The sequence below is a fragment of the Anolis carolinensis genome, chromosome 2, assembly GCF_035594765.1.
Source record: "Anolis carolinensis isolate JA03-04 chromosome 2, rAnoCar3.1.pri, whole genome shotgun sequence".
Taxonomy (NCBI): domain Eukaryota; kingdom Metazoa; phylum Chordata; class Lepidosauria; order Squamata; family Dactyloidae; genus Anolis; species Anolis carolinensis.
Genome location: NC_085842.1, coordinates 164,214,339 through 164,239,578, shown reverse-complemented (window position 1 = coordinate 164,239,578; position 25,240 = coordinate 164,214,339). Strand labels below are relative to the sequence as shown.

The following is a 25,240-nucleotide window of genomic DNA, read 5'->3' as shown; positions in this document are numbered from 1 at the left end:
TACACTACAGAATTAACCCGTCAAAGAGTGCTGCTGCTTTGCCAAACTAAAATCTCGAGATCCATAACATTGAGCCATGGAAATTAAAAGTGGTGTCAAATGGCATTCATTCTACAGCATAGATGCAGTATTGGTCATTTGCAGTGTTCTGAACATTGATTTCTGTGGGGGGTTTTTTTGCTCCTGTCTCCCTGCGTATCTATGTTCTTTTTTCCTTCTGATGCTGGTGACTTTTGTTCACACGAACCTCTATTCAGATTTCCACACAAAATGAGCTTCAAATCCATTTTTAAAAAATCAAAACAGAGATCTCATAATTGTATAGGATGCCATAATCACAAAAATCTCACTTTTTCAGTTGCTTGATATATCTAGTCTTCTTTCCTGTGTCCCTCACCCTTGGTTATCATGTCCTACTTTCTGACATATATTGGTTAGTATCATCACTTCTGAAAACTTCAAATTCTGATCAAAGTACATACTTCTTGAATTTATACAAATAGGAACCTTGGCACTATTGAACCGAATTCAAATATATTCTTTGCAAAGGAATGCATTGGGACTCATGTGGGGAACTGGATGAACAGGAAAGGGTGGTGTGGTTTGTAATGTATTTTCAAGTTATTTTGGACTTATGCTAATCCTACAATGACCCTATCATTGGCAAGATTTGTTCAGAAAGTAGTTTACCTTTGCCTTCCTTTGAGGCCAAGAGAGTGTGACTTACCCAAAGTCACCCATAGTTTCCATGGCTTATCTGTTCTGAATCCTGGTCTCAAGAATCCTGGGCCTCTTCCACCCAGCTGAATAAAATCCCACATTATCTGCTTTGAATTGGAATGTATGGCAGTGTAGACTCAGATAACCTAGTTCAAAGCTGATATGGTGAGATTTTCTGCCTTGATATTCTGGATTATATGACTGTGTGGAAGGGCCCCTGGTCCAAAGCCACATTGGTTGCCTATTAAATTGGATAACACTATAAATACTTGGCTAAATTTAGCTTTGTTCCTTAAGGAAGGAAGATATGCTTCAATTCAGTGGCCTGACTCACTTTAGCATAGTCATAATACTCTTTGCAATACCAAGGATGGTAAACACCCAGCTAAATATACTGTATCTACAAAGAGTCCTAGCTATTTGTCACTGAATGATATAGCTTGGGTGTGGTATCAGAAAATCCAATGTGTTTTGCTGAACAGCGGAAATGTCCTTTTAATGAACATCTAGAGTTCACCATGATTTGATTCCATAGCAAGTAAAGTGGCCTCAAACTGCATTCAATCAACAGGGAAGAGTCCCAATGCCTCTGGAGAATGGGAAACCCATTGGGTGACCTTGGGCAAGTCACATTATCTCAGCCTCAGAGGACAGCAACTCTATTGGTGCACCTCTACTCCTGAATGGATGTAGTTCAGCGAGGAACTGCCATAGCTGAACACTACGGTATAATGGGAAGTGTAATTCTGCAAGTGGTTTGGTGCCTCCCTTCCAGTTTGGTGAGAGAAACTACAACCTTATCACATTAGAGCAGTGGTTTTCAACCTTCCTAATGCTGCAACCCCTTAATATAGGGGGTTCATGTTGTGCTGACCCCCAAACATAACATTATTTTTGTTGCTACTTCATAACTAATTTATGTTATTTATGTATTTCAGTAATTTATGTTATGAAACATAATGTAAATATCCGATGTGCAGGATGTATTTTCATTCACTGGACCAAATTTGGCACAAATATCCAGCATGCACCAATTTCAATACTGGGGGGATTGGGGGGGGATGATTTTGTCATTTGGGAGTTGCAGTCACTGGGAGTTATAGTTCACCTACAATCAAAGAGCATTCTGAATTCCGCCAGTGATGGAATTGAACCAAACTTGGCACACAGTACTCCATGGCCAACAGAAAATACTGGAAGGGTTTGGTGAGCATTGATCTTGAGTTTTGGAGTTGTAGTTCACCTACATCCAGAGAGCACTGTGGATGCAAATAATGATGGATCTGGACCAAACTTGGCACAAATACTCAATATGCCCAAATTTGAACACTGGTGGAGTTGTGGAAAATAGACCTTTACATGTGTTGTTGCTGGGATTTATAGTTCACCTACAATCAAAGAGCCCCTTGAACCCCACCAACAATAGAATTGGGCCAAACTTCCCACACAGAACCCCCATGACCAACAGAAAATACTGGTCTTTGGTGACCCTACCCGCAGGGGTCCCAGCCCCCAGGTTGAAAAATGTTGCACTAGAGCATGAATCCACTTTAAATCTGGTTTCTGCCTTCTGCAGAATTCTGGGGTTTGTAGTTTCGTGAGGACTGAGCTGTTCAAGCCCCCTCCCTAAAGCGGATTTAAAGTGGATCCAAGCTGTAGTGTGATGAGGTCCTTAAAGATGTCTTACGCCCCTTCCAGACAGCTGAATAAAATCCCACATCTGCTTTGGACTGGAATATATATATGGCAGTGTGGACACAGATAACCGAGTTCAAAACAGATCTTGTGGGGTTTTCTGCCTTGCTATTATGTGTGGCACAGTGTGTTAAAACGCTGAGCTGCTGAACGTGCAGACCAAAAGGTGCCAGGTTCTAATCTGGGCTGTGGCGCAGGCTGATAAAGCAGTCAGCTGCAACAAATCACTCTGACCAAGAGGTCATGAGTTCGAGGCCAGCTCGGAGCTGTGTTTGTCTCTGTCTTTGTTCTATGTTAAGGCATTGAATGTTTGCCTTATATGTGTGATGTGATCCGCCCTGAGTCCCCTTCGGGGTGAGAAGGGCAGAATATAAATACTATAAATAAATAAACAAACAAATAATCCCGGGAGTGGAATGAGTGCCCGCTGTTAGCCCCAGCTCCTGCCAACCTAGCAGTTCGAAAACATGCCAATGTGAGTAGATCAATAGGTACCTCTCTGGCGGGAAGGTAACGACGCTCCATGCAGTCATGCTGGCCACATGACCTTGGAGGTGTCTACGGACAACGCCGGCTCTTCGGCTTAGAAATGGAGATGAGCACCAACCCCCAGAGTCCGACACAACTGGACTTAACGTCAGGGGAAAACCTTTACCTTTACCTATTCTGTGTGGAAGGGCCCTAGAAACGACAACTAGCATGCCAAAGCCTTGAGTTGTTTAGGGGCCCTTCCACACAGCCATATAACCCAGAAAACGAAGGCAGAAAATCCCACAATATCTGCTTTGAACTGGGTTATCTGAATCCACACTGCCATATATTCCAGTTCCAAGCCGATGTGGGAAGGGGACAAAGTGGTGTCAAAGTGCAATTAAAACGAGGGCAGGGGAAACAAAAAATAACGGGCGTTTCTCTTTCAACGGAGAGAGAGAGGAGAGAGGCGATGCCTGTGTGTTTATAATGCTGTGTGTTTTGGCGCGGCTTCTCAACGAGTCACGTGATTTCCAGTAAGTGGTTCTTCCTGAGTTTCGCTTCTCCGGCTGCTTAAAGAGCCTCCTCCGCCTGCTTTCGCTTCATTCTGCAGCCATGGCTGGGGTGAGCAGGGCGCCCTCTCTGCCGGTCCTCTTCGGCCTGGAAGAAGAACTGACCTGCTCCATCTGCCTCTGCCTCTTCGAGAGCCCTGTGACCACCCCCTGTGGCCACAACTTCTGCCTGCCCTGCTTGGAAATGACCTGGGCCCCTGGGAAGGCCCCTGGCGAGAGTTTCAGCTGCCCTCAGTGCAGGACCCACTTCCACAGCCGCCCTGAGCTGAAGAAGAACACAGTCCTGTGCCGCGTGGTGGAGCAGTTCGAGAGGGAGCCCGCCAAGGAGGAGCCGGGCCCCAAAACTGTGGAGAAGAAGGCCCCCCAGGAGAGCCCTGTCCCCTGCGACAGCTGCCTCGGGGCCCAGGCAGCCCAGACCTGCCTCAGCTGCATGGCCTCCTTCTGCCAGGAGCACCTGCGGCCCCACCTGGAGAGCCCGGCCTTCAAGGGTCACCACTTGGTGACCCCCGTGAGGGACCTCCACCACAAGAAGTGCCCCGACCACGGCAAGCTCCTCGAGTTCCACTGCCAGGACCATGGCGGGTGCATCTGCTGCTTCTGTTTGGTCACCCACAAGGCTTGCGACACCATCCCCTTGGCCCAGGCCAAGGAGGAGAAAGAGGTGAGGTTATGGCCTCAGACAACACAGGATGGAGACGGAGGAGCTATCAAAGGCATGGGCAGACTTTGGCCCTACGGGTGTTTTGGACTTCAACTCCCACAATTCCTAACAGCCTACTGGCTGTTAGGGATTGTGGGAGTTCAATTCCAAAACATCCAGAGGGCCAAAGTTTGCCCATTCCTGAGCTAACAGCTTCTTCCCTCAGCTGGTCTTCTTGAGGTCTGCGGATATTGGATCCAAGGATGCATCAACAGTAGTGATTCTCAACTTTGCCTCTCCAGGTGTTTTGGACTTCATCTCCCAGTCCTAGGCTGGGTCTACACCAGGAATGGGCAAACTTGGGTCCTCCAGGTGTTTTGGACTTCAGCTCTCACGATTCCTAACAGCCAGTAGGTAGGCTGTTAGGAATTGTGGGAGCTGAAGTCCAAAACACCTAGAGGACCCAAGTTTGCCCATGCCTGGTCTACACTGTCATAGAATCCAGTTGCGTTTAACTGGGTTCTCTAGCAATGTAGAATCACAGAATCCAGTTTAATGCCATTAATCTGCATTCTGAAACTGGATTCTGTGGCAGTGCAGACCCGGCCCTAGTTGAATTCTGGGAGACAAAGTCTCAAACATCTGGAGCAGCATGGACAAACTTCGGCCTTCCAGGTGTTTGGACTTCAAGTCCTGTAATTCTGAACAGCTGGTAAACTGGCAGAAGTCTGGGGAATTCTGAAGTCTAAAACACCTTTGGGCCAAAGGCTGGAGGAGCAAAGGTTGGGACACACTGGCCTACACTGGAACGAATGCAGTGTGACCCCACTTTATGGCTCAATGCTGTAGAATCCCAGGGGCTGTAGTTTGGTAAGGCCCAGTTCTCTTGGCAGAGAGGGCTAAATGCCTTGGGAAACTACAACTCCCAGGATTCCATAGCCTCGAGCCAGTGCAGTTCAAGTGGTGTCAGTGTGTGTTAATCTACGATGTAGAATTCAGTCTTTCCTAAATTCGCCCTTCAGGTCTTTTAAACATCAGCTCCCAGATTCCCTGATAATTGCTCAAAGCTGTAGAGGCTTCTGGGAGTCCAAAACACCTGGAGGACTAGAGTTTGGGAATCAGTGATGCACCCCAGATTTTTCTAGAGGCCTCACTTAGGGCCCTTCCAGATAGGCTGTATATCCCAGGATCTGATACCAGGTTTTATGCTTTAAACTGGATTATATGTGTCACCACTGCCAGATAATCTGGGATAAACAGAAAGCCTGGGATCCGATCCTGGGATATAGAGCCTGTCTGGAAGGGCCCTTAGATGTGTTGGAATAAGAATCAACTGCAGGTCTAGGTGGCACTTTTGCATTGGATTTTTTTTGGTTAATAAGTGAGTTTTACATTTTTCATTTGCTGTATTGTTATCCTGTTGTCCTCCTGATATAGTGACTCAAGGTAACTAGGGTTGCCTATCTTGTCTTTTGTTCCATAGTGCAGTATGTCTTGGGCTTGTCCTTGGTATCCTTGTTGTAGTTGTTGGGTGCCTTCATATCATTTGTGGTGTATAGCCACCCTATTGCAGATTTTTCTTTGGAAGATTTGTTCAGATGAGCTTTGCCATTGCCTTTCTCTGAGGTTGAGAGAATGTGATTTATCCAAGCTCACCCATGGTTTACAATATGGCTGAGTGATGTCCAGAGTCCTAGGGTGCATCTTCACTGAGGAATTACTGCAGTTTGACACCACATGCAGGGCTTAATGCTGTGGAATCCTGGGATTTGTAGTTTGGTGAGGCATCCTTTGGTAGAAAAGGCTAAAAACCTTGCAAAACTACAACACACTCAGATCATTCTACTACACTGGCTTTCATTCTTTGGAATTCTACAGCCTAGCAGTCAAACCATTGTTTGTTAGCTATTGGTGACAAATTGCATGCATGGAAAGAGCTAGCACAGTGTTCTGGTTTGAGTGTTGGACTAAGATTCTGGAAGACCAGAGTTTAAATCCTTGTTTGGCCATGCAAACCCAGTGGGTGACCTTGGGCAAGCCACACAGACTTTGAGAAAAACAGTGGCAAACCTTCTCTGAACACCCCATATTGTGGTTGTCTTAGGATTGCCAATCAACTTGAAAGCACATAACAACAGCAAAGCAAGTTGCCCATCATGGAAACCAAGCACTTTATCTACAGATCTACAAAGCTGCTGCTATTATTATTATTATTATTATTATTATTATTATTATTATTATTATCAACACAACGACGTTGTATGGCACAGCAAACAAGATAGGTATGCTGGATTTCTTTTCGCAAAATAACAAGTCGAACACTTCCCAAGTGTCTAGGACTGTGTGATGTATTTTCTGATGATGCGTGCAGATCCCAGTAGGGTGGCCTTTTGCAGTTGGCAGATGGTGATTTTGTCAATGTCTATTGTTTCCAAATGCCGGCTGAGATCTTTTGGCACGGCACCCAGTGTGTCCATCACCACCGGGACCACCTGTACTGGTTTCTGCCAGAGTCTTTGAAGTTCAATCTTGAGGTCCTGATAGCGGCTGAGTTTTTCCTGTTGTTTTTCATCTATGTGACTGTCACCTGGGATGGCAACATCAATGATCCAAACCTTGTTCTTTTCCACAACTGTGATGTCTGGTGTGTTGTGTTCCAGAACTTTGTCAGTCTGGATTCGGAAGTCCTTATTATTATTATTATTATTATTATTATTATTATTATTATTATTTGACAGAACAACATAGTATGACACAGCAAACAAGATAGATATGCTGGATTTCGTATTATTATTATTATTACCCCACATTATCTCCTCAAAGGGGATTTATATTGGAAGCAATTTGATCTGTATAGATAGCACTCAGAATTGGTCAGAAGTTCCATTAAATTAACAAGAGTTGGATTAGATTCTTTTTGATGAACCATCCCACTCTGTTAGTTTGTGTTCTACCTGCTAGGAGGGTGAGGACATCATTTTAAGGTAGTTAGAAGTGAATTGTGGTCTTACAGAACAAAGCCAAGGGAGCCAGTAGGATATAACTAACCGGTAATATCAGAGTATATGTGTACAACTAGCAGGAAAAGGACAAACCATGCAGAACTTCCATATGTATTAAGGCAATTTTATTTTATTTTAAAAAATGTCCAACCTTTTCCTTAGAAGAGGATCCTGTACTCACTTGATGTATTACTCAGGCAATCCCATCAGCCGCTGCGATCTTGGCCAGTGGCCATGAGAGTTAATATGTTATAGGAGCTGTGGCTTAGGATACCTGCAGATTGCTAAACTGGGAAAGATTTTGCTGAGGAATGCACGGGCTGTGGAATGGGGTAGAAAGAAGCAACTCTATTAGCATATTATAGAATGGTGAATGCAACTGGCTTTTATGACTCTCTTGTCTGTTTTTTGTAAGACATGAAGTGAAAGTGAAATTGACTTGCATGGTTTCACCTTTTATTATGCTGTGTTTAGGAAACAGGAGATACATGTTATAATAATAATAATAATAATATCTTTATTTATATCCCTCTTTTCTCCCTTATGGGACCCAAAGCGGCTTACAACATATTAATGTCATACAAACAACAATCCGAATACATATATCCAAATCAATAAGACAATAAATGAATATAAAAATGTTAAAATGGGCAATTTTAAAACAATACACATTTATGAGGCAGCTTGTCGAGTTATATTGCACTCTGTTCTAGTCAATAATATTATGGCATTTTCTGGCACTACAGACTGATTTTCTTCACTGAAGGCCTGTCTAAAAAAGAAAAGTTTTAAACTGGTTCTTAAAAGAAGAAAGGGAGGGAGCTGTTTTAATTTCTTTGGGGAGGGTATTCCACAGGCTTGGGGTGGCCACCGAGAAGGCCCTCTCTCTTGTTGCCGCCGCCGCCGCCGCCGCCAACCACATTTGTGATGTGGCGGAAGCGAGAGTAGGGCCTCCCCTGACGATCTTAAGGAGTGGGCAGATTGGTATGTGGAGATGCAGTCGAATAATTAAGTTCGACCTGAACCACTTAGGGCTTTAAAGGTCAAAACCAGCACCTTGAATCAGAACCGGAAACAAATTGGCAGCCAGTGAAGGTGCTGTAACAGAGGATTTGTACTCTCCCTGGGTCCAGCACCTGAAAGTAGCACTCTTCAGTGGCAGCCCCACGTAGAGCCCATTACAGTAGACTAAATGGGATGTAAGCAAAGCGTGGACCACCATGACCAAGTCTGATTTCTCAAGGTACGGGCACAGCTGATGTACCACTGACACCTGGGCCTCCACGCTTAGCGCTGAATCCAGGAGGACCCCCAGACTGTGGACCTGCGTCTTCAGGGGGAGGGTAGCTCTATTCAGCACAGGTTACCACCCTATACCCTGATCTGCCGTATGACTGACTAGGAGGACCAGAATCTTACCTGGATTCAATTTCAGTTTGTCCTCATCCAGCCAATTCCAACTGTCAGGTGCCAGTTCAGGGTCTGGGCAACTTCCTTGGCTTTTCATAGAAATGAGGAATAGAGTTGGGTGTCATCTGCGTACAGATAGCACAGAACTCCAAAACTCCAGATGATCTTTCCCAGCAGCTTCATGTAGATGTCAAAACAACATAGGGGAAAGTACAGAACCCTGGGGGACCCCACAGGACAATGGCCATGGGGTCGAGCAGGCATCCCCTAGTGCCACCTTCTGGGTCTGTCCTTCCAGAAAGGACTGGAGCCACTGTAGGACAATGCCCCCGAGCCCCATCCTAGCCAGGCGGCCCAGAAGGATACCATGGTCAATGGTATTGAAGGCTGCTGAGAGGTCCAGGAGAACCAACAGGGACACACTCCCCCATTACCTGAAACCAAGAAGTAAAATGGTTGCCACCCTTTACAAAATTGACATTAGCTGCAAATGTGACCTTTTAACTAGCATCCTGGGCAGAAATCCTTGTCTACATAAAGCATATCATTTTCTATGCACTCGCATTGGCAAAGAAAGAGACTAAAAGTGATAGCCCCGTAATAATGGAAATGGCTGATCTGTGCTTTAAATGCAGACCTTTGCTTCTTTTATAGATGCAGCTTAAGAAACGATTGACGGAACTATATACACTGAATGAAAAGGCTTTGCAGTCCTTGGATCAAGTACGGTCACAGCAGAAACAAACCAGTGTAAGAGACTGCTTTCCATTCTTATGTTTCTGAAAAATTGGTTATATTTTTAAAGAGCTATTTTAAAAGGCGCAGGACCTGGTAGCCTAAAGACTGCGTTGTGTTACATATTCCTGTCCAGCCCTGTGACACCCTCACATCTGAAGAATGAGAGAGACATCTTTCTCAAGCATGGATGCTATGTTTGTGGAAGGGGAGGTTTTCTCAGTTGTGGTGGCCTGTTTGTCAAATGCCTTCTCTAGAGAGGCAATGACATCTTATAATTTGGCTTCACCCTTTTTTATCTGCCAGCTGATTTTGAATTGTTACTGCATCAGTGGCTGAATGGATTACATTTTTATTTTTGCTATGCCACCCTGAGATAACATAAGTAAAGAAGGGTGGTGCATTTCAGTTTTCGCATCAGTAAGCACTGACTCTCTTTATTCATTGTTTTATCCAAACTATATATGTATATGGGAGCCCTGGTGGCGAAGTGTGTTAAAGCATTGAGCTGCTGAACTTGCGGACCAAAAGGTCCCAGGTTCAAATCCCGGGAGCGGAATGAGCACCCGCTGTTAGCCCCAGCTCCTGCCAACCTAGCAGTTTGAAAAAATGCCAATGTCAGTAGATCAATAGGTACCACTCCTGTGGGAAGGTAACGGCGCTCCATGCAGTCATGTCAGCCACATGACCTTGGAGGTGTCTACGGACAACGCCAGCTATTCGGCTTAGAAATGGAGATGAGCACCGACCCCCAGAGTCAGACATGACTGGACTTAACGTCAGGGGAAACCTTTACCTTTATATATGTATATGAATTGTACAATGTTGTTTGCTTAGTTTGGGAAGCTCTACTTGGTATTCATCTTGAACTTCTTACTTGATTTAAATCCTCTTTAAAAATCAAATCAAATTGTATCAGTATAAAGTGGGAGTGTCATCCTGGCATTTTATTTGAACTTGATTTCCATACAGAGTTTTGATTGGGTTTTTTTTGTGTGTCTCCAGGATACAGCCTCACGGAAGTTGGATTTGCTGAAGTCCGAGTTCCAGGAAATTAAAGCTTTAATTCAAGAGGAGGAAGAAGAGTCTGTGAAGAAAGTACTCGCAGAGAAGCAAAGAGTCCTTGATAAATATGATTTTGTCTATAAAGTCCTTGGTAAGAAGAAAAGTGAAATCCAGGGAGAGAGAGACCAAATTGAAATGGCCTTGTCAGCTGGGGATGACATCGCTTTCTTGACGGTAATGATCATCATCACATCATTTGCTTCTAAACAGCTGTCTACCTAATTGAAAGTTTACTTCATGGGACTATTTCATATTTAAGGTCTTCTCTCCCACCCCCACCCACCCCAAAATCTGGCATATTTATTATTTATTTATTTACATCATTTATATTCCGCCCTTCTCAACCCGAAGGGGACTCAGGGCGGATCACATTACACATATTAGGCAAACATTCAATGCCTTTTTAACACAGGACAAAGACAAACAAACATAGCTCCGAGCGGGCCTCGAACTTATGACCTCCTGGTCAGTGACTCATTGCTTTCCCGTCTGCGCCCCAGCCCCGGGCACATAGCAAAATTGCATATACACTTCTTGCTAGATGCATACAGAAATAGATTCCCAGTAAACTATGGATTTATGTTATTTACTAGCTAAACTAGCCAATTTTGCTTAGGAAAATAATTAAGGATTGTTCGATGTCAACTGCTCTGCAGAATGACTGCCTATCTGTTTGAGTGGCCGAGTGCTCCTCATGTTGCACATTAGTTTCAATAGTCCTTGAGACAATCTGTCTGTCTCAATCAGCCACTGAGCCCACTACGGCTGAGAATCCCCCATTTGAAATACTTGAGACCACCACAGGTATTCTAATATTTCATATTTTGGAATACCTGTGTTTGCATATATACATAACGAAATACTATGGATATCCATACCTCTTGCCATTTGGAAAATGTTTATATCTTTCTCTAGCCTCACATCTTATTTGTTTGCTACTTGTGTTGAGAGGTGATATTGGAGAGAGACTGGCAATCTGTGAAACAGTGGGAAACTTTTTGCTGCCAGTACCTGCTTCCGTCTTCAAGGCAGCAGCTGCAGTGCTTTTGCTTATTTGTCTCTCAGATCTTCAAGCTCTCCAGCCTCGCATTTCACACACAACACAAGTAGTAAATAAATGAGACATGAGGCTGGAGAAAGACTGAGAATCTGAGAAATTAATGAACAAGAGCACTGCAGCCTCTGCCTCAAAGGTAGTTGAGGGCAGCTGGTGGCAAATAGTTTTGTTTGTTGGATTTCAGATTTCTAGATAAAGGAGGCTTAACCTGTAGCATATATGAATGAAAAAATTGAGATTTTCCAAGACCACCCACATACCCCATATTGATGCCACATATCCTGTATGTCAGGTCGGACCATTCCAACATTGTCTTCCGTATGAATGGAAAAACATGTAGCCATTTGTGTATCACATCACATAATATAGAAATGTAAATTTTATTTGTGTAGATTAGTTCTCTTTTATCCAGCAAGGTCCAAGAAGTTTATATGACCCTCTTTAAAGTACAGTGTTCCCTCACTTATCGCGGGGATTACGTTCCAGGATCACCCACGAAAAGTGAAAATCCGTGAAGTAGAGATGCTATATTTGTGTTGTTTACAAGTAGCGTCTCTGTCCCCTCCTTGCGCTCCCTCCACTGCTGGTGCCTTGTGAGGTGAAAACAAAGCTGCTTCAGATTCCTTTTCTCTTCCTTTGTCGTCTTCTTCCTTCCTTCCTTAGGCATCTCCTTAGGAAGGAAGTAGAAAGAGGGAGTTATAATATTATATTATGGTTTATACTATTACTAAAAAACCTCAAAACAGCGACTCTGTGAAAAGCGAACTGCGAAGTAGTGAGGGAACACTGTAGACATAACTGATTTTAATGTTTAATGTTTCAATGTTTAACGTTTTTAATGTTTTAATGTTTGTGTATATTTATAATTATTTTATGTCCCAGCATGGAGTGTTTGCCGTATATATGTTGTGCTCCGCCCTGAGCCCCCTTTGGGGTAAGAAGGGTGGAATATAAATGTTTTAAATAAATAAAGAAATTCATATTATTATCCTGAGAACAACTTTATGAGTTCAGTCAGACACACACACACACACACAAACACACACACACACACACACTGGCCCTGTGCAATTTAGTGAATTGTTAATGACTCATCACTGGAACCAGAACCTGAATTTCCTAAGTTGTGGTCCATCCCTCTGCAAATGTTATCCACATGGCTCACTTTGTAAAAGAATCTGTTGCAAAAGACAGGGAGGGCGGCTTCTAGCATAGCATTTGATAGTAGTGTTTATGGTTTTATTCCTTGCTCTAATATATATAAACATAGGAAAAACATTATATATAAATAGACCTGTCTAGCTGAATTCTGAAATAAAGCTTAATTAATTTTGTCTTAATTCAAAGGAAGTGTTTATAAAATGTTGGCCTTCACTTAGCTAATAGGTGAGCTGTCCCTTTTTAATTGGTGCTTAAACGTTACTACAGATGGACAGTGGCATTCTGTGAGCAACAAGCTAGAAAAATCCAGACCTCATGAAGGCTTTTTTCTCCCTCCATAGAAAGCAACAAAATTGCGGCCGATGCAGATCAAAGATGTATTCATTCCCAAAATAGAGTTGGATCAAAAGGTGATACATGCTGTTTATCAAAAGTCTTTTGGCTTGAAAGAAAATGTGAAACAATATTTGACTCAGCCCGAAGAGAAGAAAACAGAAGGTGATTTATTTATTTATGGAATTGAAAATGTGATTTTTACTAATTTATTTTATCAGTTTATACATGTACACATCCTAGTTTCAGTTGAAAGAGGCCAACAGAATAATTCTAGACACACTATGCAGATGGTGGGCCTCAATTGTTGTGTGGAAAATAGTTTCCTTGCTGTCTACAACACAGACCTGTGCAACACAGCACCGATCTTCCCAAATACAGCATTTCTGTAATTTGTTGTTGCCAGTGTGTTATTACAAGTATTTTATATAGGTCTGGTATCAACTGATCCGTCCTTCTTTTTCAAATCTGTGGTTGGTTGATTGTCCATTATTAGAAATTTTTCTTCAGTCCTTTTCTTCACAGTTTTAGTTGTTTGCCATCTGGAGGACCTTGTCCATGGATTTAATCCTGCTATGTATCCTTCTATTTGTTATCGTATTATTCAGTTATTGTTATTACATTTCACAATACAGTTTAGTGTTTACTTATCTCGGTGGTTGGATGTAAGTTGACTGGCTGGATAGGCATACAGCTAAAGACCACAGGTGTCAAGTCCAGAACAGCATCAGACTGAACTGTTCATGGTGGAGAAAATGCTCCTTGTTGATGCTGTTCAAAGGACTTCATTTGGAAAATAGAAATTAAGTAAATATCAGCTACTTACTCTTAATTTCTTGGGTTGGAGCCAGGGTTGTGCCAAGCAAACTTAGATACTCTGACCCTAGTTCTGCTCTGAAGCCCAGATCCTTTACCTTTACCATAATAATATGCAACTCAGTTTTTAAAGTTACACAGCTGGGTTTTTTGCTTTATAAATCAGAAACTGTATAACAGCCTTCTTTTGACTATAGGGCACTGCTTGTTGTCCCAGTCATTGGCTTCAGATCTACAAGTTTAAGGAAGGTTTCTGTTAACCTAATGCCAGTTAACTACAAGTGAAGCTGAGTTAAGTTCATGCTGTGAATGGGCAACTATGTGTTATTTGGAGGTCTATTTATGACACCACCAAATGTATACATGCCATCCTTTTGATTTCTCTTGGACTTCCCGTGTATTAATACTGGTTATGGTCGTTTATGTTCCTTGCAGGAAGCTCACAGCCAAAGCCTTTGCAGCATGGAAAAAAGAACCCAGGATCAAGTAAGTAAATAAATAAGTCAAGTGTGTGGCCTGAATCCTGCTTCTGTGACAGCATATTTGTATGTGTAGTTTGTTTCTAAATATACCAAATCCTAAAATTAAAAAATACCAAATCCTAAAATTAAAAAATGAAATATTAGTTAGGAATAGCATCACATTGTTGGCCAAGAGTAGAATATGCACAGATCAAAACTAACAAAAGGTATCAAATCACTTTAGCTTCAGCAAGTGTTTTCGATTCCTGTAAAATTTGTTCATATGGATTTGGTGCTTTATGGAAAGAAGTTTCACATATGTCTCCACTTCTGTTTAACATTTAAGATGCTGGGTTGGTGTGTGTTTTCTGGGTTCCAGAAGGAACATGGCCATACAGCCCAGAAAACACACAACAACCCTGTGATCCCAGCCATGAAAGCCTTTGACATCATATCTAAGATGCTGCAAGAGAATGATAATTTCTTTTGGTATCCATGCAAACTTCTTTTGTCATGCTATACCTGTCCTAATAGCTTATCAAAGTGTGCTTTACCTTAAAAACTATGTTTGACCAGAAACATTTCTACCGTCTCTGCATACCCTGGGCAGTGATGCCTCCACCATTACTTTTTCAGAGTGTTGGAGGTCTAGATTTTGACATTTAAGGAAGGCTATGTGTTGCAAGATTATAGTGTCTTGAGTTCATGCTAATCAGTTTGACTTCTAAAGTGTTGTGATGGGATGAAGAAGTCTAAAGTATTTGAGATTAGAGCTTGAAACTTGTGTGGTAGAAACTTAGCGTGTTTTTCCCCTTGAAATTTGATCTTGAAAACTTGGGTGTTATACAACTGAGCATTATAGAAGGAAAGAGATGCATTTGTTTGAAGAATGCATGTCCCTGTAGCTACATGCAGATTTTTTTAAGGCCCAGAGGGATGACAACCTAAAATAACATCAGATCATCCCAAAAAAAAAAACACTCTTGTGAACTGGAGCAAGTTGAGAAGGCAGGGGGAACTGTTTCTGCAGGGAGAATAGGAGGGACTTGCTCGCTTTTCGTGGTATACAGTTTTTTATGCATTTGGCCTTACATCATGCAGTTTAATCGGCAATCAAATAATACATGATGTCAAGTTGTCACATCAGATAGAATTTTGTTTTTTTAATTTTGGCATATTATGAATGAGAAACATGTATCTTCCACTTGTTTTATCCTACTTGGCACCGAAATGAAATGGATTAGATCCCAGTGGGCACACTCAGAAGCATGGTTTGAAATGCAGTTCTAGAAAACTACAGCCTTGCAGGTGCAGTCACGATTTTCATGACCAGAATTGACAGTGCATCACATTTAGTCACCTTTTGGGCTGTTTGGGTGGGGGTGCTTTTGGAGACAGGCGTGTCTCAATCAGTATGCAATAGCCCACAGAAGCATTATTTACCCTGAAAATGTGTGTGTGTGTGGGGGGGGGGGGATAGGTTTGGATAAAGAACAACTTTTTCCCAGGAACATTGAGGGGGTACTATGGCCTTTGTGTAATTGATATTCCCATTCTAGTTTAGGCTTAGTCACAAATCTTCAGATGTAGGCCACAGATCACCCACATAAGTGGCTAGGATAGAGATACCTTTGCTTTCTGATATTGGACATAATCTTTTTTTCATGCACAAAATTATTTAAAAGTATCTATGTATAACCACCTTCAGGATATGTATATTAATGTGTATATGAAATATCACTAAATTTCATATTTAGACTTGAAATATGACTTGATCCCATCTCCACGGTATATCATTATGTATATGCAAGTATTCCAGATTCTGAAGACATCCAATATGCAGAACACTTCTGGTTCTAGGCATTTTTGAATAAGAGATACTCAACCTGTAGTGTCTCCTTTAAGAGGCATCCTTGATAGTAAATAAATGATTTTGGCTGTACAGTATGTGGAGTGACACTTGTTTCTTTGTCATGTAAGTATGGCCTGAATTTGCAGTGCTTTAGAAGAAGCCGTTTCTTTGCATTACCCTATTCCATACTCACCTCTTTGTTAAACCCTTTGCTTTTTCTGTGTGTGTCATTGTCTTTTTCAAAGATGCCTCAAAACAAGACAGTATTCCATTGAAGACTTCAGTGGAGATGGCTTCCAAGGAGGCAAATGCTGCATCTTCTACTGCTGCTGCTTCTAATACTGCTGAAACCAGTGAGTGCTGAAGGCAGTTTGGAATGATAGATTATGTTTTTGTTCTTTTTTGTCTAAGAATTGGAGCTGTTGAAATATAAAAGAAGGTTTGAGGATTCCTAGGGTTAGGATGCTTGATTATAAGATTGAAGTCTTCTCTCTCTTCACTCTCAAAAAGAATGAATGGAAGGAGTTGGAGAACAATCTCCTTCTGGCTATAATTCTATCCATTTCCCAGTTCTGTGATCCAAGTAGAAAAGAAGGAAGAGAATACTACATTTGGTCATTAATCTTTTATTTGCGTATACAGTAGAGTCTCACTTATCCAACATAAACGGGCTGGCAGAACATTGGATAAGCGAATATGTTGGATAATAAGGAGGGATTAAGGAAAAGCCTATTACACATCAAATTAGGTTATGATTTTACAAATTAAGCACCAAAATATAATGTTTAACAACAAATTTAATAGAAAAAAGTAGTTCAATACACAGTAATGCTATGCAGTAATTACTGTATTTACGAATTTAGTACCAAAATATCATGATGTATTAAAAACATTGACTACAAAAATGCGTTGGATAATACAGAACGTTGGATAAGCGAGTGTTGGATAAGCGAGACTCTACTGTATATAAATATATATAACATTTTTACCCTGCTTGTCTTAGAAGCATACTCATCATAGACCCAAAGTTCATCCAGTCCAACCTCCTTCCATTCAGGAAAACACAAAATGCTCCTGACAGAGGGCCATCCAGCCTTTGCTTAAAAACCTCCAGAGAAGGAGACTCCCCCACACTGTCGAACAGCACTTTCCATTTGTCTCCCTGTTTGCCCATTTCCCATTTTAGTGTGCCTCAGTTTACCAGTGGCTGAGGAGCAAAAGGCGGAGGTCACTTGACTTCATATCTTTGGTCTTTTGTTTCTGCTACTCTGCAAACATTGTGTACACCCAGTTACTGTTTACAGTGTGATCATGTGGTTTCAAAGGTTGTGGCCACATCACTTCCTTATATGAGGTCACCCTTATGAGCCTGCTACTCATCTGATTCTGCCCTGTGCCCTGTGTTTGCCCTTACAGAATATTCAAGAATGAGTTCTATAGCCTTCTCAATCACTGCAGGAAAAGAAGCTTTCAAGAAAGTCAAGAAAAAATGTACCTAGATAAAAATAGATCATAGGAGCAAGGCTTCTGCATATTGATTTAAGAGCCCTTTCTTTTCCAAGATTTCACAATGCAATTCAACCATAGTTATATGGGCCAAAGTTTCTTTCCTGGTTCTGTTTACTTTTATGGAAGAAGCTTTTATGTAAAGTGGATGACTGCTAATATATGTGGTGCTGTCTTTAATTTGGTTAAAGATAATCTAAGGTTTTTGCTGCTCTGTCTGCTGTGCTATTATTGGATTTGTTGCTTTTTTTTTTACTATGGTAATGATTTGGCTCAATTCCTTCTCGCTGTCTAAAATCATTTTGCTAGTTAAATGTTTCAGTGTATGCTTCACCTTTAATTACTGTTGCTTTTTTCTTTCTAAAATATTACATTCTATTCCTCATGAAATAAATCACAGACTATTTCTTGTGTATTTTTTCCCCACAGAACAGAGAAGAAGACCTGCTAAGCGTGGTAAGTTTAATTCTATGAAAATAATAATAATAATAATAATAATAATAATAATAATAATAATAATAATAAAACTTTATTTATACCCCGCCACCATCTCCCCAATGGCGACTCGGGGCGGCTAACATGGGGCCATGCCCAGAGCAAGACAATATAATAAAATATAAAAACAACATATAGCACCATTAAAAATACAATAAATGATTATAAACATTACATCAACAAATCAAAAAACAATAAAACAAGGGCAGGCCATGTAAACACAAAGATAAAACCTGGAGTGAGAGGAACAGAGGGGTACTCCACTGCGGGCAGGGACATATGGAAGTGGGGTAATCTAGAGGATAGATGTTCGAGGTGGGAGTAACACAGAAATATATAACAGAAATTACTCACCGAAGGCACAGCGGAAAAGCCATGTTTTCAAGTCTTTCCTAAAAGCCAGCAGCGTGGGAGCTTGCCTAATTTCAGTAGGTAGTGAGTTCCACAATCGGGGGGCCACAGCAGAAAAGGCCCTCCCCCTTGTACTTGAAAATGACATCACCTTCCCATTAGGACATGTTATGAAATCTGAGAGACAGCTCAACTATCTTTAGAGCTTTTTTCCTTAGCATATACAATAGAAATAAATTTTCCAGAGTGTGTATGGTGTTATTGGACTTGACCCACAGAAGTGATGAAACTAGAGTCTGGTACAGTGAAAAGTGACTCCTTCATTTTATCCTTTGAGGAAGCGTTAGTTCCTCCATGACTTTAGCCTCACATGAAAGTGATGGGGAGATGTTCTGGTAGGCTTCCTTTAATCACTTTTTCCACTGCCCCGAATGTGTTGGGGCGCAAAGGTCTACATTGGGTAGCTTGACTGCATTTGTGTAGGCTTTGACATGGACGGACCAGCAGAGGGAGCATTAGAGCCAGATAATAGTAAAGTAAAGTAGGCATGAACATTTGGAAAGTTGGGCCAGAGATGCATATTGCATTGAGTGAGGTGTATTATTTTAATTGACAAGTTCCTGCAACAATTGTATCTTTTAAAATGATTTAAAATGTTTATCTTTTATTTTATAGTTGGTTTTATTGTTATATGTATGGTTGAGTTGTATTGTTTCTAAAATGTTGTGAGTTGCTTTGGGTCTCTTTTAGGGAGAAAAGTGGGATATAAATTATTATTATTATTATTATTCTCAATAAAATTCTCAAAATGACTTGTATTTTTAAATAGTCAAGAATCAACATCTGAGATGTAATGTATCACTGCAGTTTTTGTTTGTACCCTTGTCTTTTTGCAAAATCGGGACTCAGTTGTATGTCTCTCTCCCTCCCACCTGTTTTCTTCCCCAACTAACCACAGCACAAAGTCCCAACCAGAGAGCACGGAGTTCTAGCAGGACAGTGCTGGGGATTCAGTCGGTGACTCCTGAAACCTTCGTAGGTAAATCAAGAGAGGAGCTTTTGGAATGTAAGTACCTGAATCAGAGCCCTCTGTTCTGTTTTCTAGCACCCCATCCCACTTGCCTCAGTGCTTTACCATATTCAGCTGGATTTGGATTATGCAAATCCACATAAACCTAACTCAGACAGTCCAGGAAGTTACAGGGCAGTTAGCTAAATGTCTATTCTGGGTATGTTGCCAGATAACATTATTAAATATCAAATATCAAAAAACAAACAGTGTGGCCTCCAGATTTTGGATGCAAGTTTCAGTTGTTTTTCACCATCAGCTTTGATGGTAAGGAATGATAGGAATTGCAGTCCAACAATACCTGGACACCTACAGCCTGTCTGCCCCTATTTTAGAGTGTCAACAATCATGTGGATGGTGGGTACCCTGTAACTGTTGTGTGTTTCATTGTGCTTCATTACTCACCAAGGTCACTGAGTGAACAGTAGCCATGAAAAAGGAGGTAGGAGCTTTTACTGATTAGTAATTGGTAAAACCACACAAAGCAAAGGAAGAATAAATGCTGAATTCTCACAGTGGTGAGACTAAAAAAGTGGTACTGCCAGAAAATCTGCTTTGGAATTGGTGCTTTGTAATGTATTTTTAAGTGGTTTGAAGTTGGGGTGAGCAGCAAGGTGGCCAGATTTGCTGGTGTTGCCAACTTCCTAACAAAGTAAAACCAAAAGGGAATTGCAAAGATGTCTTAATATATTCCCTCTAGCTGGGTAAATAGAAAATAAAGTGGCAAATGAGGTTTGTTATAAGATTAGTAGTGCATATGGTAGCCATCTTTATGTATTCACATACATTCAGATTTCAGTGCCTTAGGTATTTCATATCCAGGTGTATCAGTTTGGTCTTCTGACTTCTCTTTCTATGAACTTATTTTTCCCCCAGTTGCTGCAACATTCTGTCTGGATTTCAACACGGCCCATAAGAAAGTGGTCTTATCAGAGAAAAACACCAAAATGTCTGTATCAGAAATCCCCCAGAATTACAGCCACCACCCTCAGCGATTCAGCTACTGCTCCCAAGTGCTGGGCTTCCAGTGTTTCAAGAGGGGCATCCATTACTGGGAAGTAGAGATGGAGCACAACAACTTCTGTGGCATTGGCATCTGCTATGGGACCATGCCCAGACAAGGAGCTGAAAGCCGCCTAGGGCGCAATAGCAGCTCATGGTGCATCGAGTGGTTCAATGCCCGGATCTCCGCCTGGCACAATGACATTGAAAAGTGCCTGCCCAACACCAAGGTGCAGAAGATTGGTGTCCTCTTAAATTATGAGGGTGGCTTTGTTATTTTCTTTGGTGTTGCTGAGAAAATGATCCTCCTCTATAAGTTCCGGGCACAGTTCACAGAAGCCCTCTACCCAGCCTTCTGGGTCTTCTCCAGTGGAACTACTATTTCTATCTGCCAGTTGAAGTGAAAGACCAGGTATCCCTCTTTTCCCAGCTATATAGGGTATCCTTACACTAATGCACCCTGTCTGTACTAGAGCCCAGCTTTTGTATGACTTCCTTAATTAATGCCAAGCAAAGCTATATTTCCTGAGGTTCTGTGCTTGCTTTTTGAAAGCCAAGGCTATCAAATCAAGCTCATAGTCCCCCAAGAATAGCACTCAGCCAACCTCTCTGACTTGACCTTGGATAACTTGGACTTCAAGCAAATCACTTGTGAAATACTTTTGTGGGCATATGGTTTACTGTGTCATTTGTCACCCGTAAGAAAGGGCCAGTGGAAGCATGTCAGAGCAAACAATTATTCTGTTTCTGCTTTAAGGCATAATTAGAAGCACAGGGTAATGGTGTCTGTCTCTTTTGCATAGTCTGCACTGTTCACTGTTCTTTGAACCTGCAAGTGCAGGTGTAAAAGTAAGGGGTTCGTGTGGGTCAGACATGCGGTCATTCACTTACCCTCTTTCACTTGCATGGATCAATCTTCTGAACACTTTATTTTAAACTGTTCTGATGCTTATGTAGTGAAGTAGAAGGAAGTCATGATCGATGAAAGTTGTGGGACTCTGTTTGTACTAAACAATGTAAACATAGTTGTAATTCTACTGCAGAAGAACACAATTTACAGTATCCCTGTGCCTTTGTTGTCTAGGCTGTGCCACTGACAGCTCTTTCCACAGAGAAATTGATAACTGGCAAGTGTATCCATATGGAAGAGAGGGCAGAAAATCTTGGCAGCATGAGTTAAGTAATGGGACACTTTCAAAGTAACACTTTGAATTCTGAAGCCTCCCTTGAATTCCTGTGGTGTTACAAAGTCCCCAGCTGTTTTTCAGATGCTTTGAAAGTTTTTTCCTCTTTAGCATCTGAAGAGATAGATAAATCCCTGTATGCTGTGTGATAAGTCTCCTCATAGCTTAATCTAGTGCTTCATAGTTCTGCAGACTGAAGAAGCTGGAGCTATTGAGGGCTTTGAATAATTGACATGCACAGACAGGGAGTCTGATGTGGATGTGTATTTTATATATTAAAACACACCATCATCATCTTGGCCATTTTAAGTATACTTCTCTACTTGGGAGGAACACTTTGTTCTACTAGTATTTGAAGAATTTTGAAGAACACGGTGCCTCTGCAGTGGTCATCTGAATAGTTTCAATGCCAGGAAGATAGAGTGAGTGGGAATGTGTAAAGTTAGTCTTGAATCATAAAAGTTCAGGTCAAGGTTGGAGCTCTGCTTTACTCATCCTTGTTGGAAGTGGTTTAGATCCCTCTCGTTTGCTGCATGCAGGTCTCTAAGTCTTCAGCAACATTTGGCTTAGAGTAGATACTTACACTTGAGTGTGAAAAGCCTGCAAGTGTCACAAAGTTAATCATGTTTCTAAGCTATTCTTCCCAGTTGGCATTTTAGCCTTTAACATGAGAACTGTCTTTTTATCATTAAAATACTGGACACCCATCTGAAAAGGAGTGAAGGAAGCTGATGGATTACAGACTCTTAAGACGATTTTCTTTTAGCCTTCTTGGAAGTGAGGTTTCCCCCCCACTTTGGAAGTGATACAGCGTATGATTCCAATAACTGAAAACAACTTTATTGTTTTCTTAAGGCAGAGAAGTAACACATTAGAAACATTGCCAATTGGTTTGCCTTGGACTTTGCACTAGTAGGAATGAGCACTGTCTTCTCTTTCTTGGATCAGAATATAGATAAAATATGTTTGACCCAAATGTGCTCACCTTTTCAGGAATCTTTCAGGAATCATGACCTAGTATGTTGGTCTTTTTAAATATTTAGAGATGAGAGGATTATTGAGATGGAGATCAAGTAGGTTCCTTCCTAATATAGCAAACCTGTCCTTGGTGTTCAGAAGCTGCAGGGTCCTATTGCCTCTGTGATGAATCGTGTGATATTTCTTACAAGATTTAAGGATTTCCTTTCATGAAGAAGGGAATCTTATTCTCTGTGACTTGTTAAGGCTTGCTGGCTCTTTTATGGAGCTGCTCTTTGACCACTTTTGCCCTGAAGGAAGCCTCTTGAAACTTTCTTCCTGCAAAAGATCATTGAGATTTAGGCACACTTGTCTGTGTGTTTAAAAAAAAAATTCAGAAGACCCAAAGCACATTGATCTGACTTCTTTTACCCAAAGTTTGTTGGATCTGGGATATGCTCACTGAGGTGACTTAGCAAGCATCCATGAGTCCTTGTGCTGTGGATGTGATAGATCTTTCTAACCAGTTATACTCTTACAGTTATACAGAACTAGATCTCATAAGAAAAAAATAACCTCAGTTTATCTCATGGCAGGGCATGGTTTTGAAATAATTGGCCATAGGGATAGTTGACTCACAAGATAAAACATATTGGTTTCATCAAAAGGGAGCCAAACTGTGTCTTCTGGGACTTTTTTCTGACTAGGTGAAACTTTTTGTTTAAAAAGTAATGTTATCTGATGTATCCATATTTGGATGGATACAGGGTTAACACTGTTATGATGTAGAAGATTAACACATTTTTGCAGGTTTTTCTGCATACAGAATGGGTTGAAAGCGATCTCAGGGTTACCAATACTGTTGGTGTAAATGGTTTCAGCACATAGGGATGTTTGAACTGCAACACAACACTAAACAATGAAAACTTAAAGGCCTAGGTGCTTCACTGTGTAATTTTCAAAATGATGTTTAACTACAGAATGTCTAGCAATTGAAAAGTATGTATGTCTACAGAATATCTGGCAAAGATTGTGAATGATAACATTGATCCGTTGGTGGTTTTAAGAAATTCAGATTATAGGTAAATAACAAAAAATGACTTTTATTGTTGTTAAGGGTTTTTTCTCCATTTCAATCCTGGATTTTGCCAACTCTGATTGTGACAGATGTAATGTACCTGAGGCCATCAGGCCATGCAGTGCATCCGACCTCATTCATTAAAAGTTCAATAAATTCTGATTGTTATCGTTTTCATAGAATGATATTTTTGGATAAGTAAACTTATTGCCTCTGCATGTGCTGAAAATAGGAAACATATATGCATTAGGGCTGTGTACAGATTTGGAGTGGTTTGTTCCCTTTGGCCAGTTCGGCTTGTTTGGCTTGGCCAGATGGCCGTAACAGTAAGGGCTCAGCCGTCATGGTTTTTCATCCTTTATGGAACCAGTGGCAGCTGATCATAGCTCCTCCCCTATTTGGCATCACACAGCGTGGAGTAACTGCCGCGTGTTGCTCGCACGAGGTTTCCCTGTGAGTCCTGCCTGTTGGGCCAATCAGAATTAAAGAATGCTGTCACATGTCTTACGCAAGCTGAGACTAAGGAAAGGGCCCCAGGAAGGATGCATGTGAAAACGGATCCGCGAATCTCCCAGAATTTGGCCAACAGAAACGGATCAAGGTGTAGCCAAAATGCACGATCCTAATATGCATTAGTTCCTAAATATATTTACTTGGAAGAAAGATTAATTGAATGCAGTTGAGCTTTCCTCAAAGTGAACATATTGATGGTGTATAAATATGATATTTCATCAATTCTAGGATGCACTGTTCCCTCATATAATCATCTCAAAAAATGGGCAGTGTCTTATACTTGATACAGTAGAGTCTCACTTATCCAACATTCACTTATCCAATGGCCTGGATTATCCAACACAGACTGCCTTTTAGCAGTCAATGTTTTTGTAGTCAATCTTTTCAATACATTAATGTTTTGGTGCTAAATTCGTAAATACAGTAATTACTACATAACATTGCTGTGTATTGAACTGCTTTTTCTGTCAAATTTGTTGTAAAACATGTTTTGGTGCTTAATTTGTAAAATCATAACGTAATTTGATGTTTAATAGGATTTTCCTTAATCCCTCCTTATTCAATATATTCGCTTATCCAACGTTCTGCCAGTCCGTTTATGTTGGATAACTGAGACTCTACTGTATATAGGTAGCTTATTTTTCTGGTGATAGTACCCAAATTAACATGCCTTAGATTTGGCATCTGAGAATCGAAATACAGTAGTAGTAAGAATGTAAAAATCATTGCATTCAGTGGGACTCTGCATCCAGTCAATGAAAACACACCTAGACTGTGATGTACAACAGAAATGTGAATGGGAAAGACTCTGATCCAGATCCCATGAATGGTGGTTGGGACCCGATGTGGACAAACCACTGGGAGTCCATTTGGCTTGTTTGCTGCTTCTGCTTCAGTATTCTTGCTCAAATGCTATCTCACCATTTCATAACTTGGTCTCTTCTAATTTCCCCAGTAACCGTAGTTTACTAGAATGCAAAGATATCACAGTGTTTGGAATATTGACATGCAAAATAAAATAAATAGCATCTTGGAGATTAACTGAGAGAACAAAGTTGGTAGCATACGCTTTTGCAGACCAAGTCTTCTACACTC

General features: G+C 41.2%; 1 protein-coding gene across 1 annotated transcript; it reads left to right on the top strand.

The window, feature by feature from the left end:
• Positions 1-3,456: 3,456 nt before the first annotated feature.
• On the top strand, positions 3,457-23,805 carry LOC100567794 (E3 ubiquitin/ISG15 ligase TRIM25). Its single transcript, XM_008114377.3, has 9 exons — positions 3,457-4,119; positions 9,165-9,260; positions 10,251-10,484; positions 12,870-13,026; positions 14,113-14,163; positions 16,236-16,343; positions 17,926-17,952; positions 19,301-19,408; positions 20,288-23,805. Exons 1-9 carry the CDS (start codon positions 3,502-3,504, stop codon positions 20,815-20,817), a joined length of 1,929 nt encoding a protein of 642 aa, XP_008112584.2. The 5' UTR covers positions 3,457-3,501; the 3' UTR covers positions 20,818-23,805.
• The last annotated feature ends 1,435 nt before the right edge of the window (positions 23,806-25,240 follow it).

Bases quoted from the DNA above. Each gene is read 5' to 3' on its own strand.
- LOC100567794 (XM_008114377.3), top strand. From the start codon at position 3,502: ATGGCTGGGGTGAGCAGGGCGCCCTCTCTGCCGGTCCTCTTCGGCCTG. The intron at 4,120-9,164 runs GTGAGGTTATGG...CTTCTTTTATAG, and splicing joins AGGCCAAGGAGGAGAAAGAG to ATGCAGCTTAAGAAACGATT. The intron at 9,261-10,250 runs GTAAGAGACTGC...GTGTGTCTCCAG, and splicing joins CACAGCAGAAACAAACCAGT to GATACAGCCTCACGGAAGTT.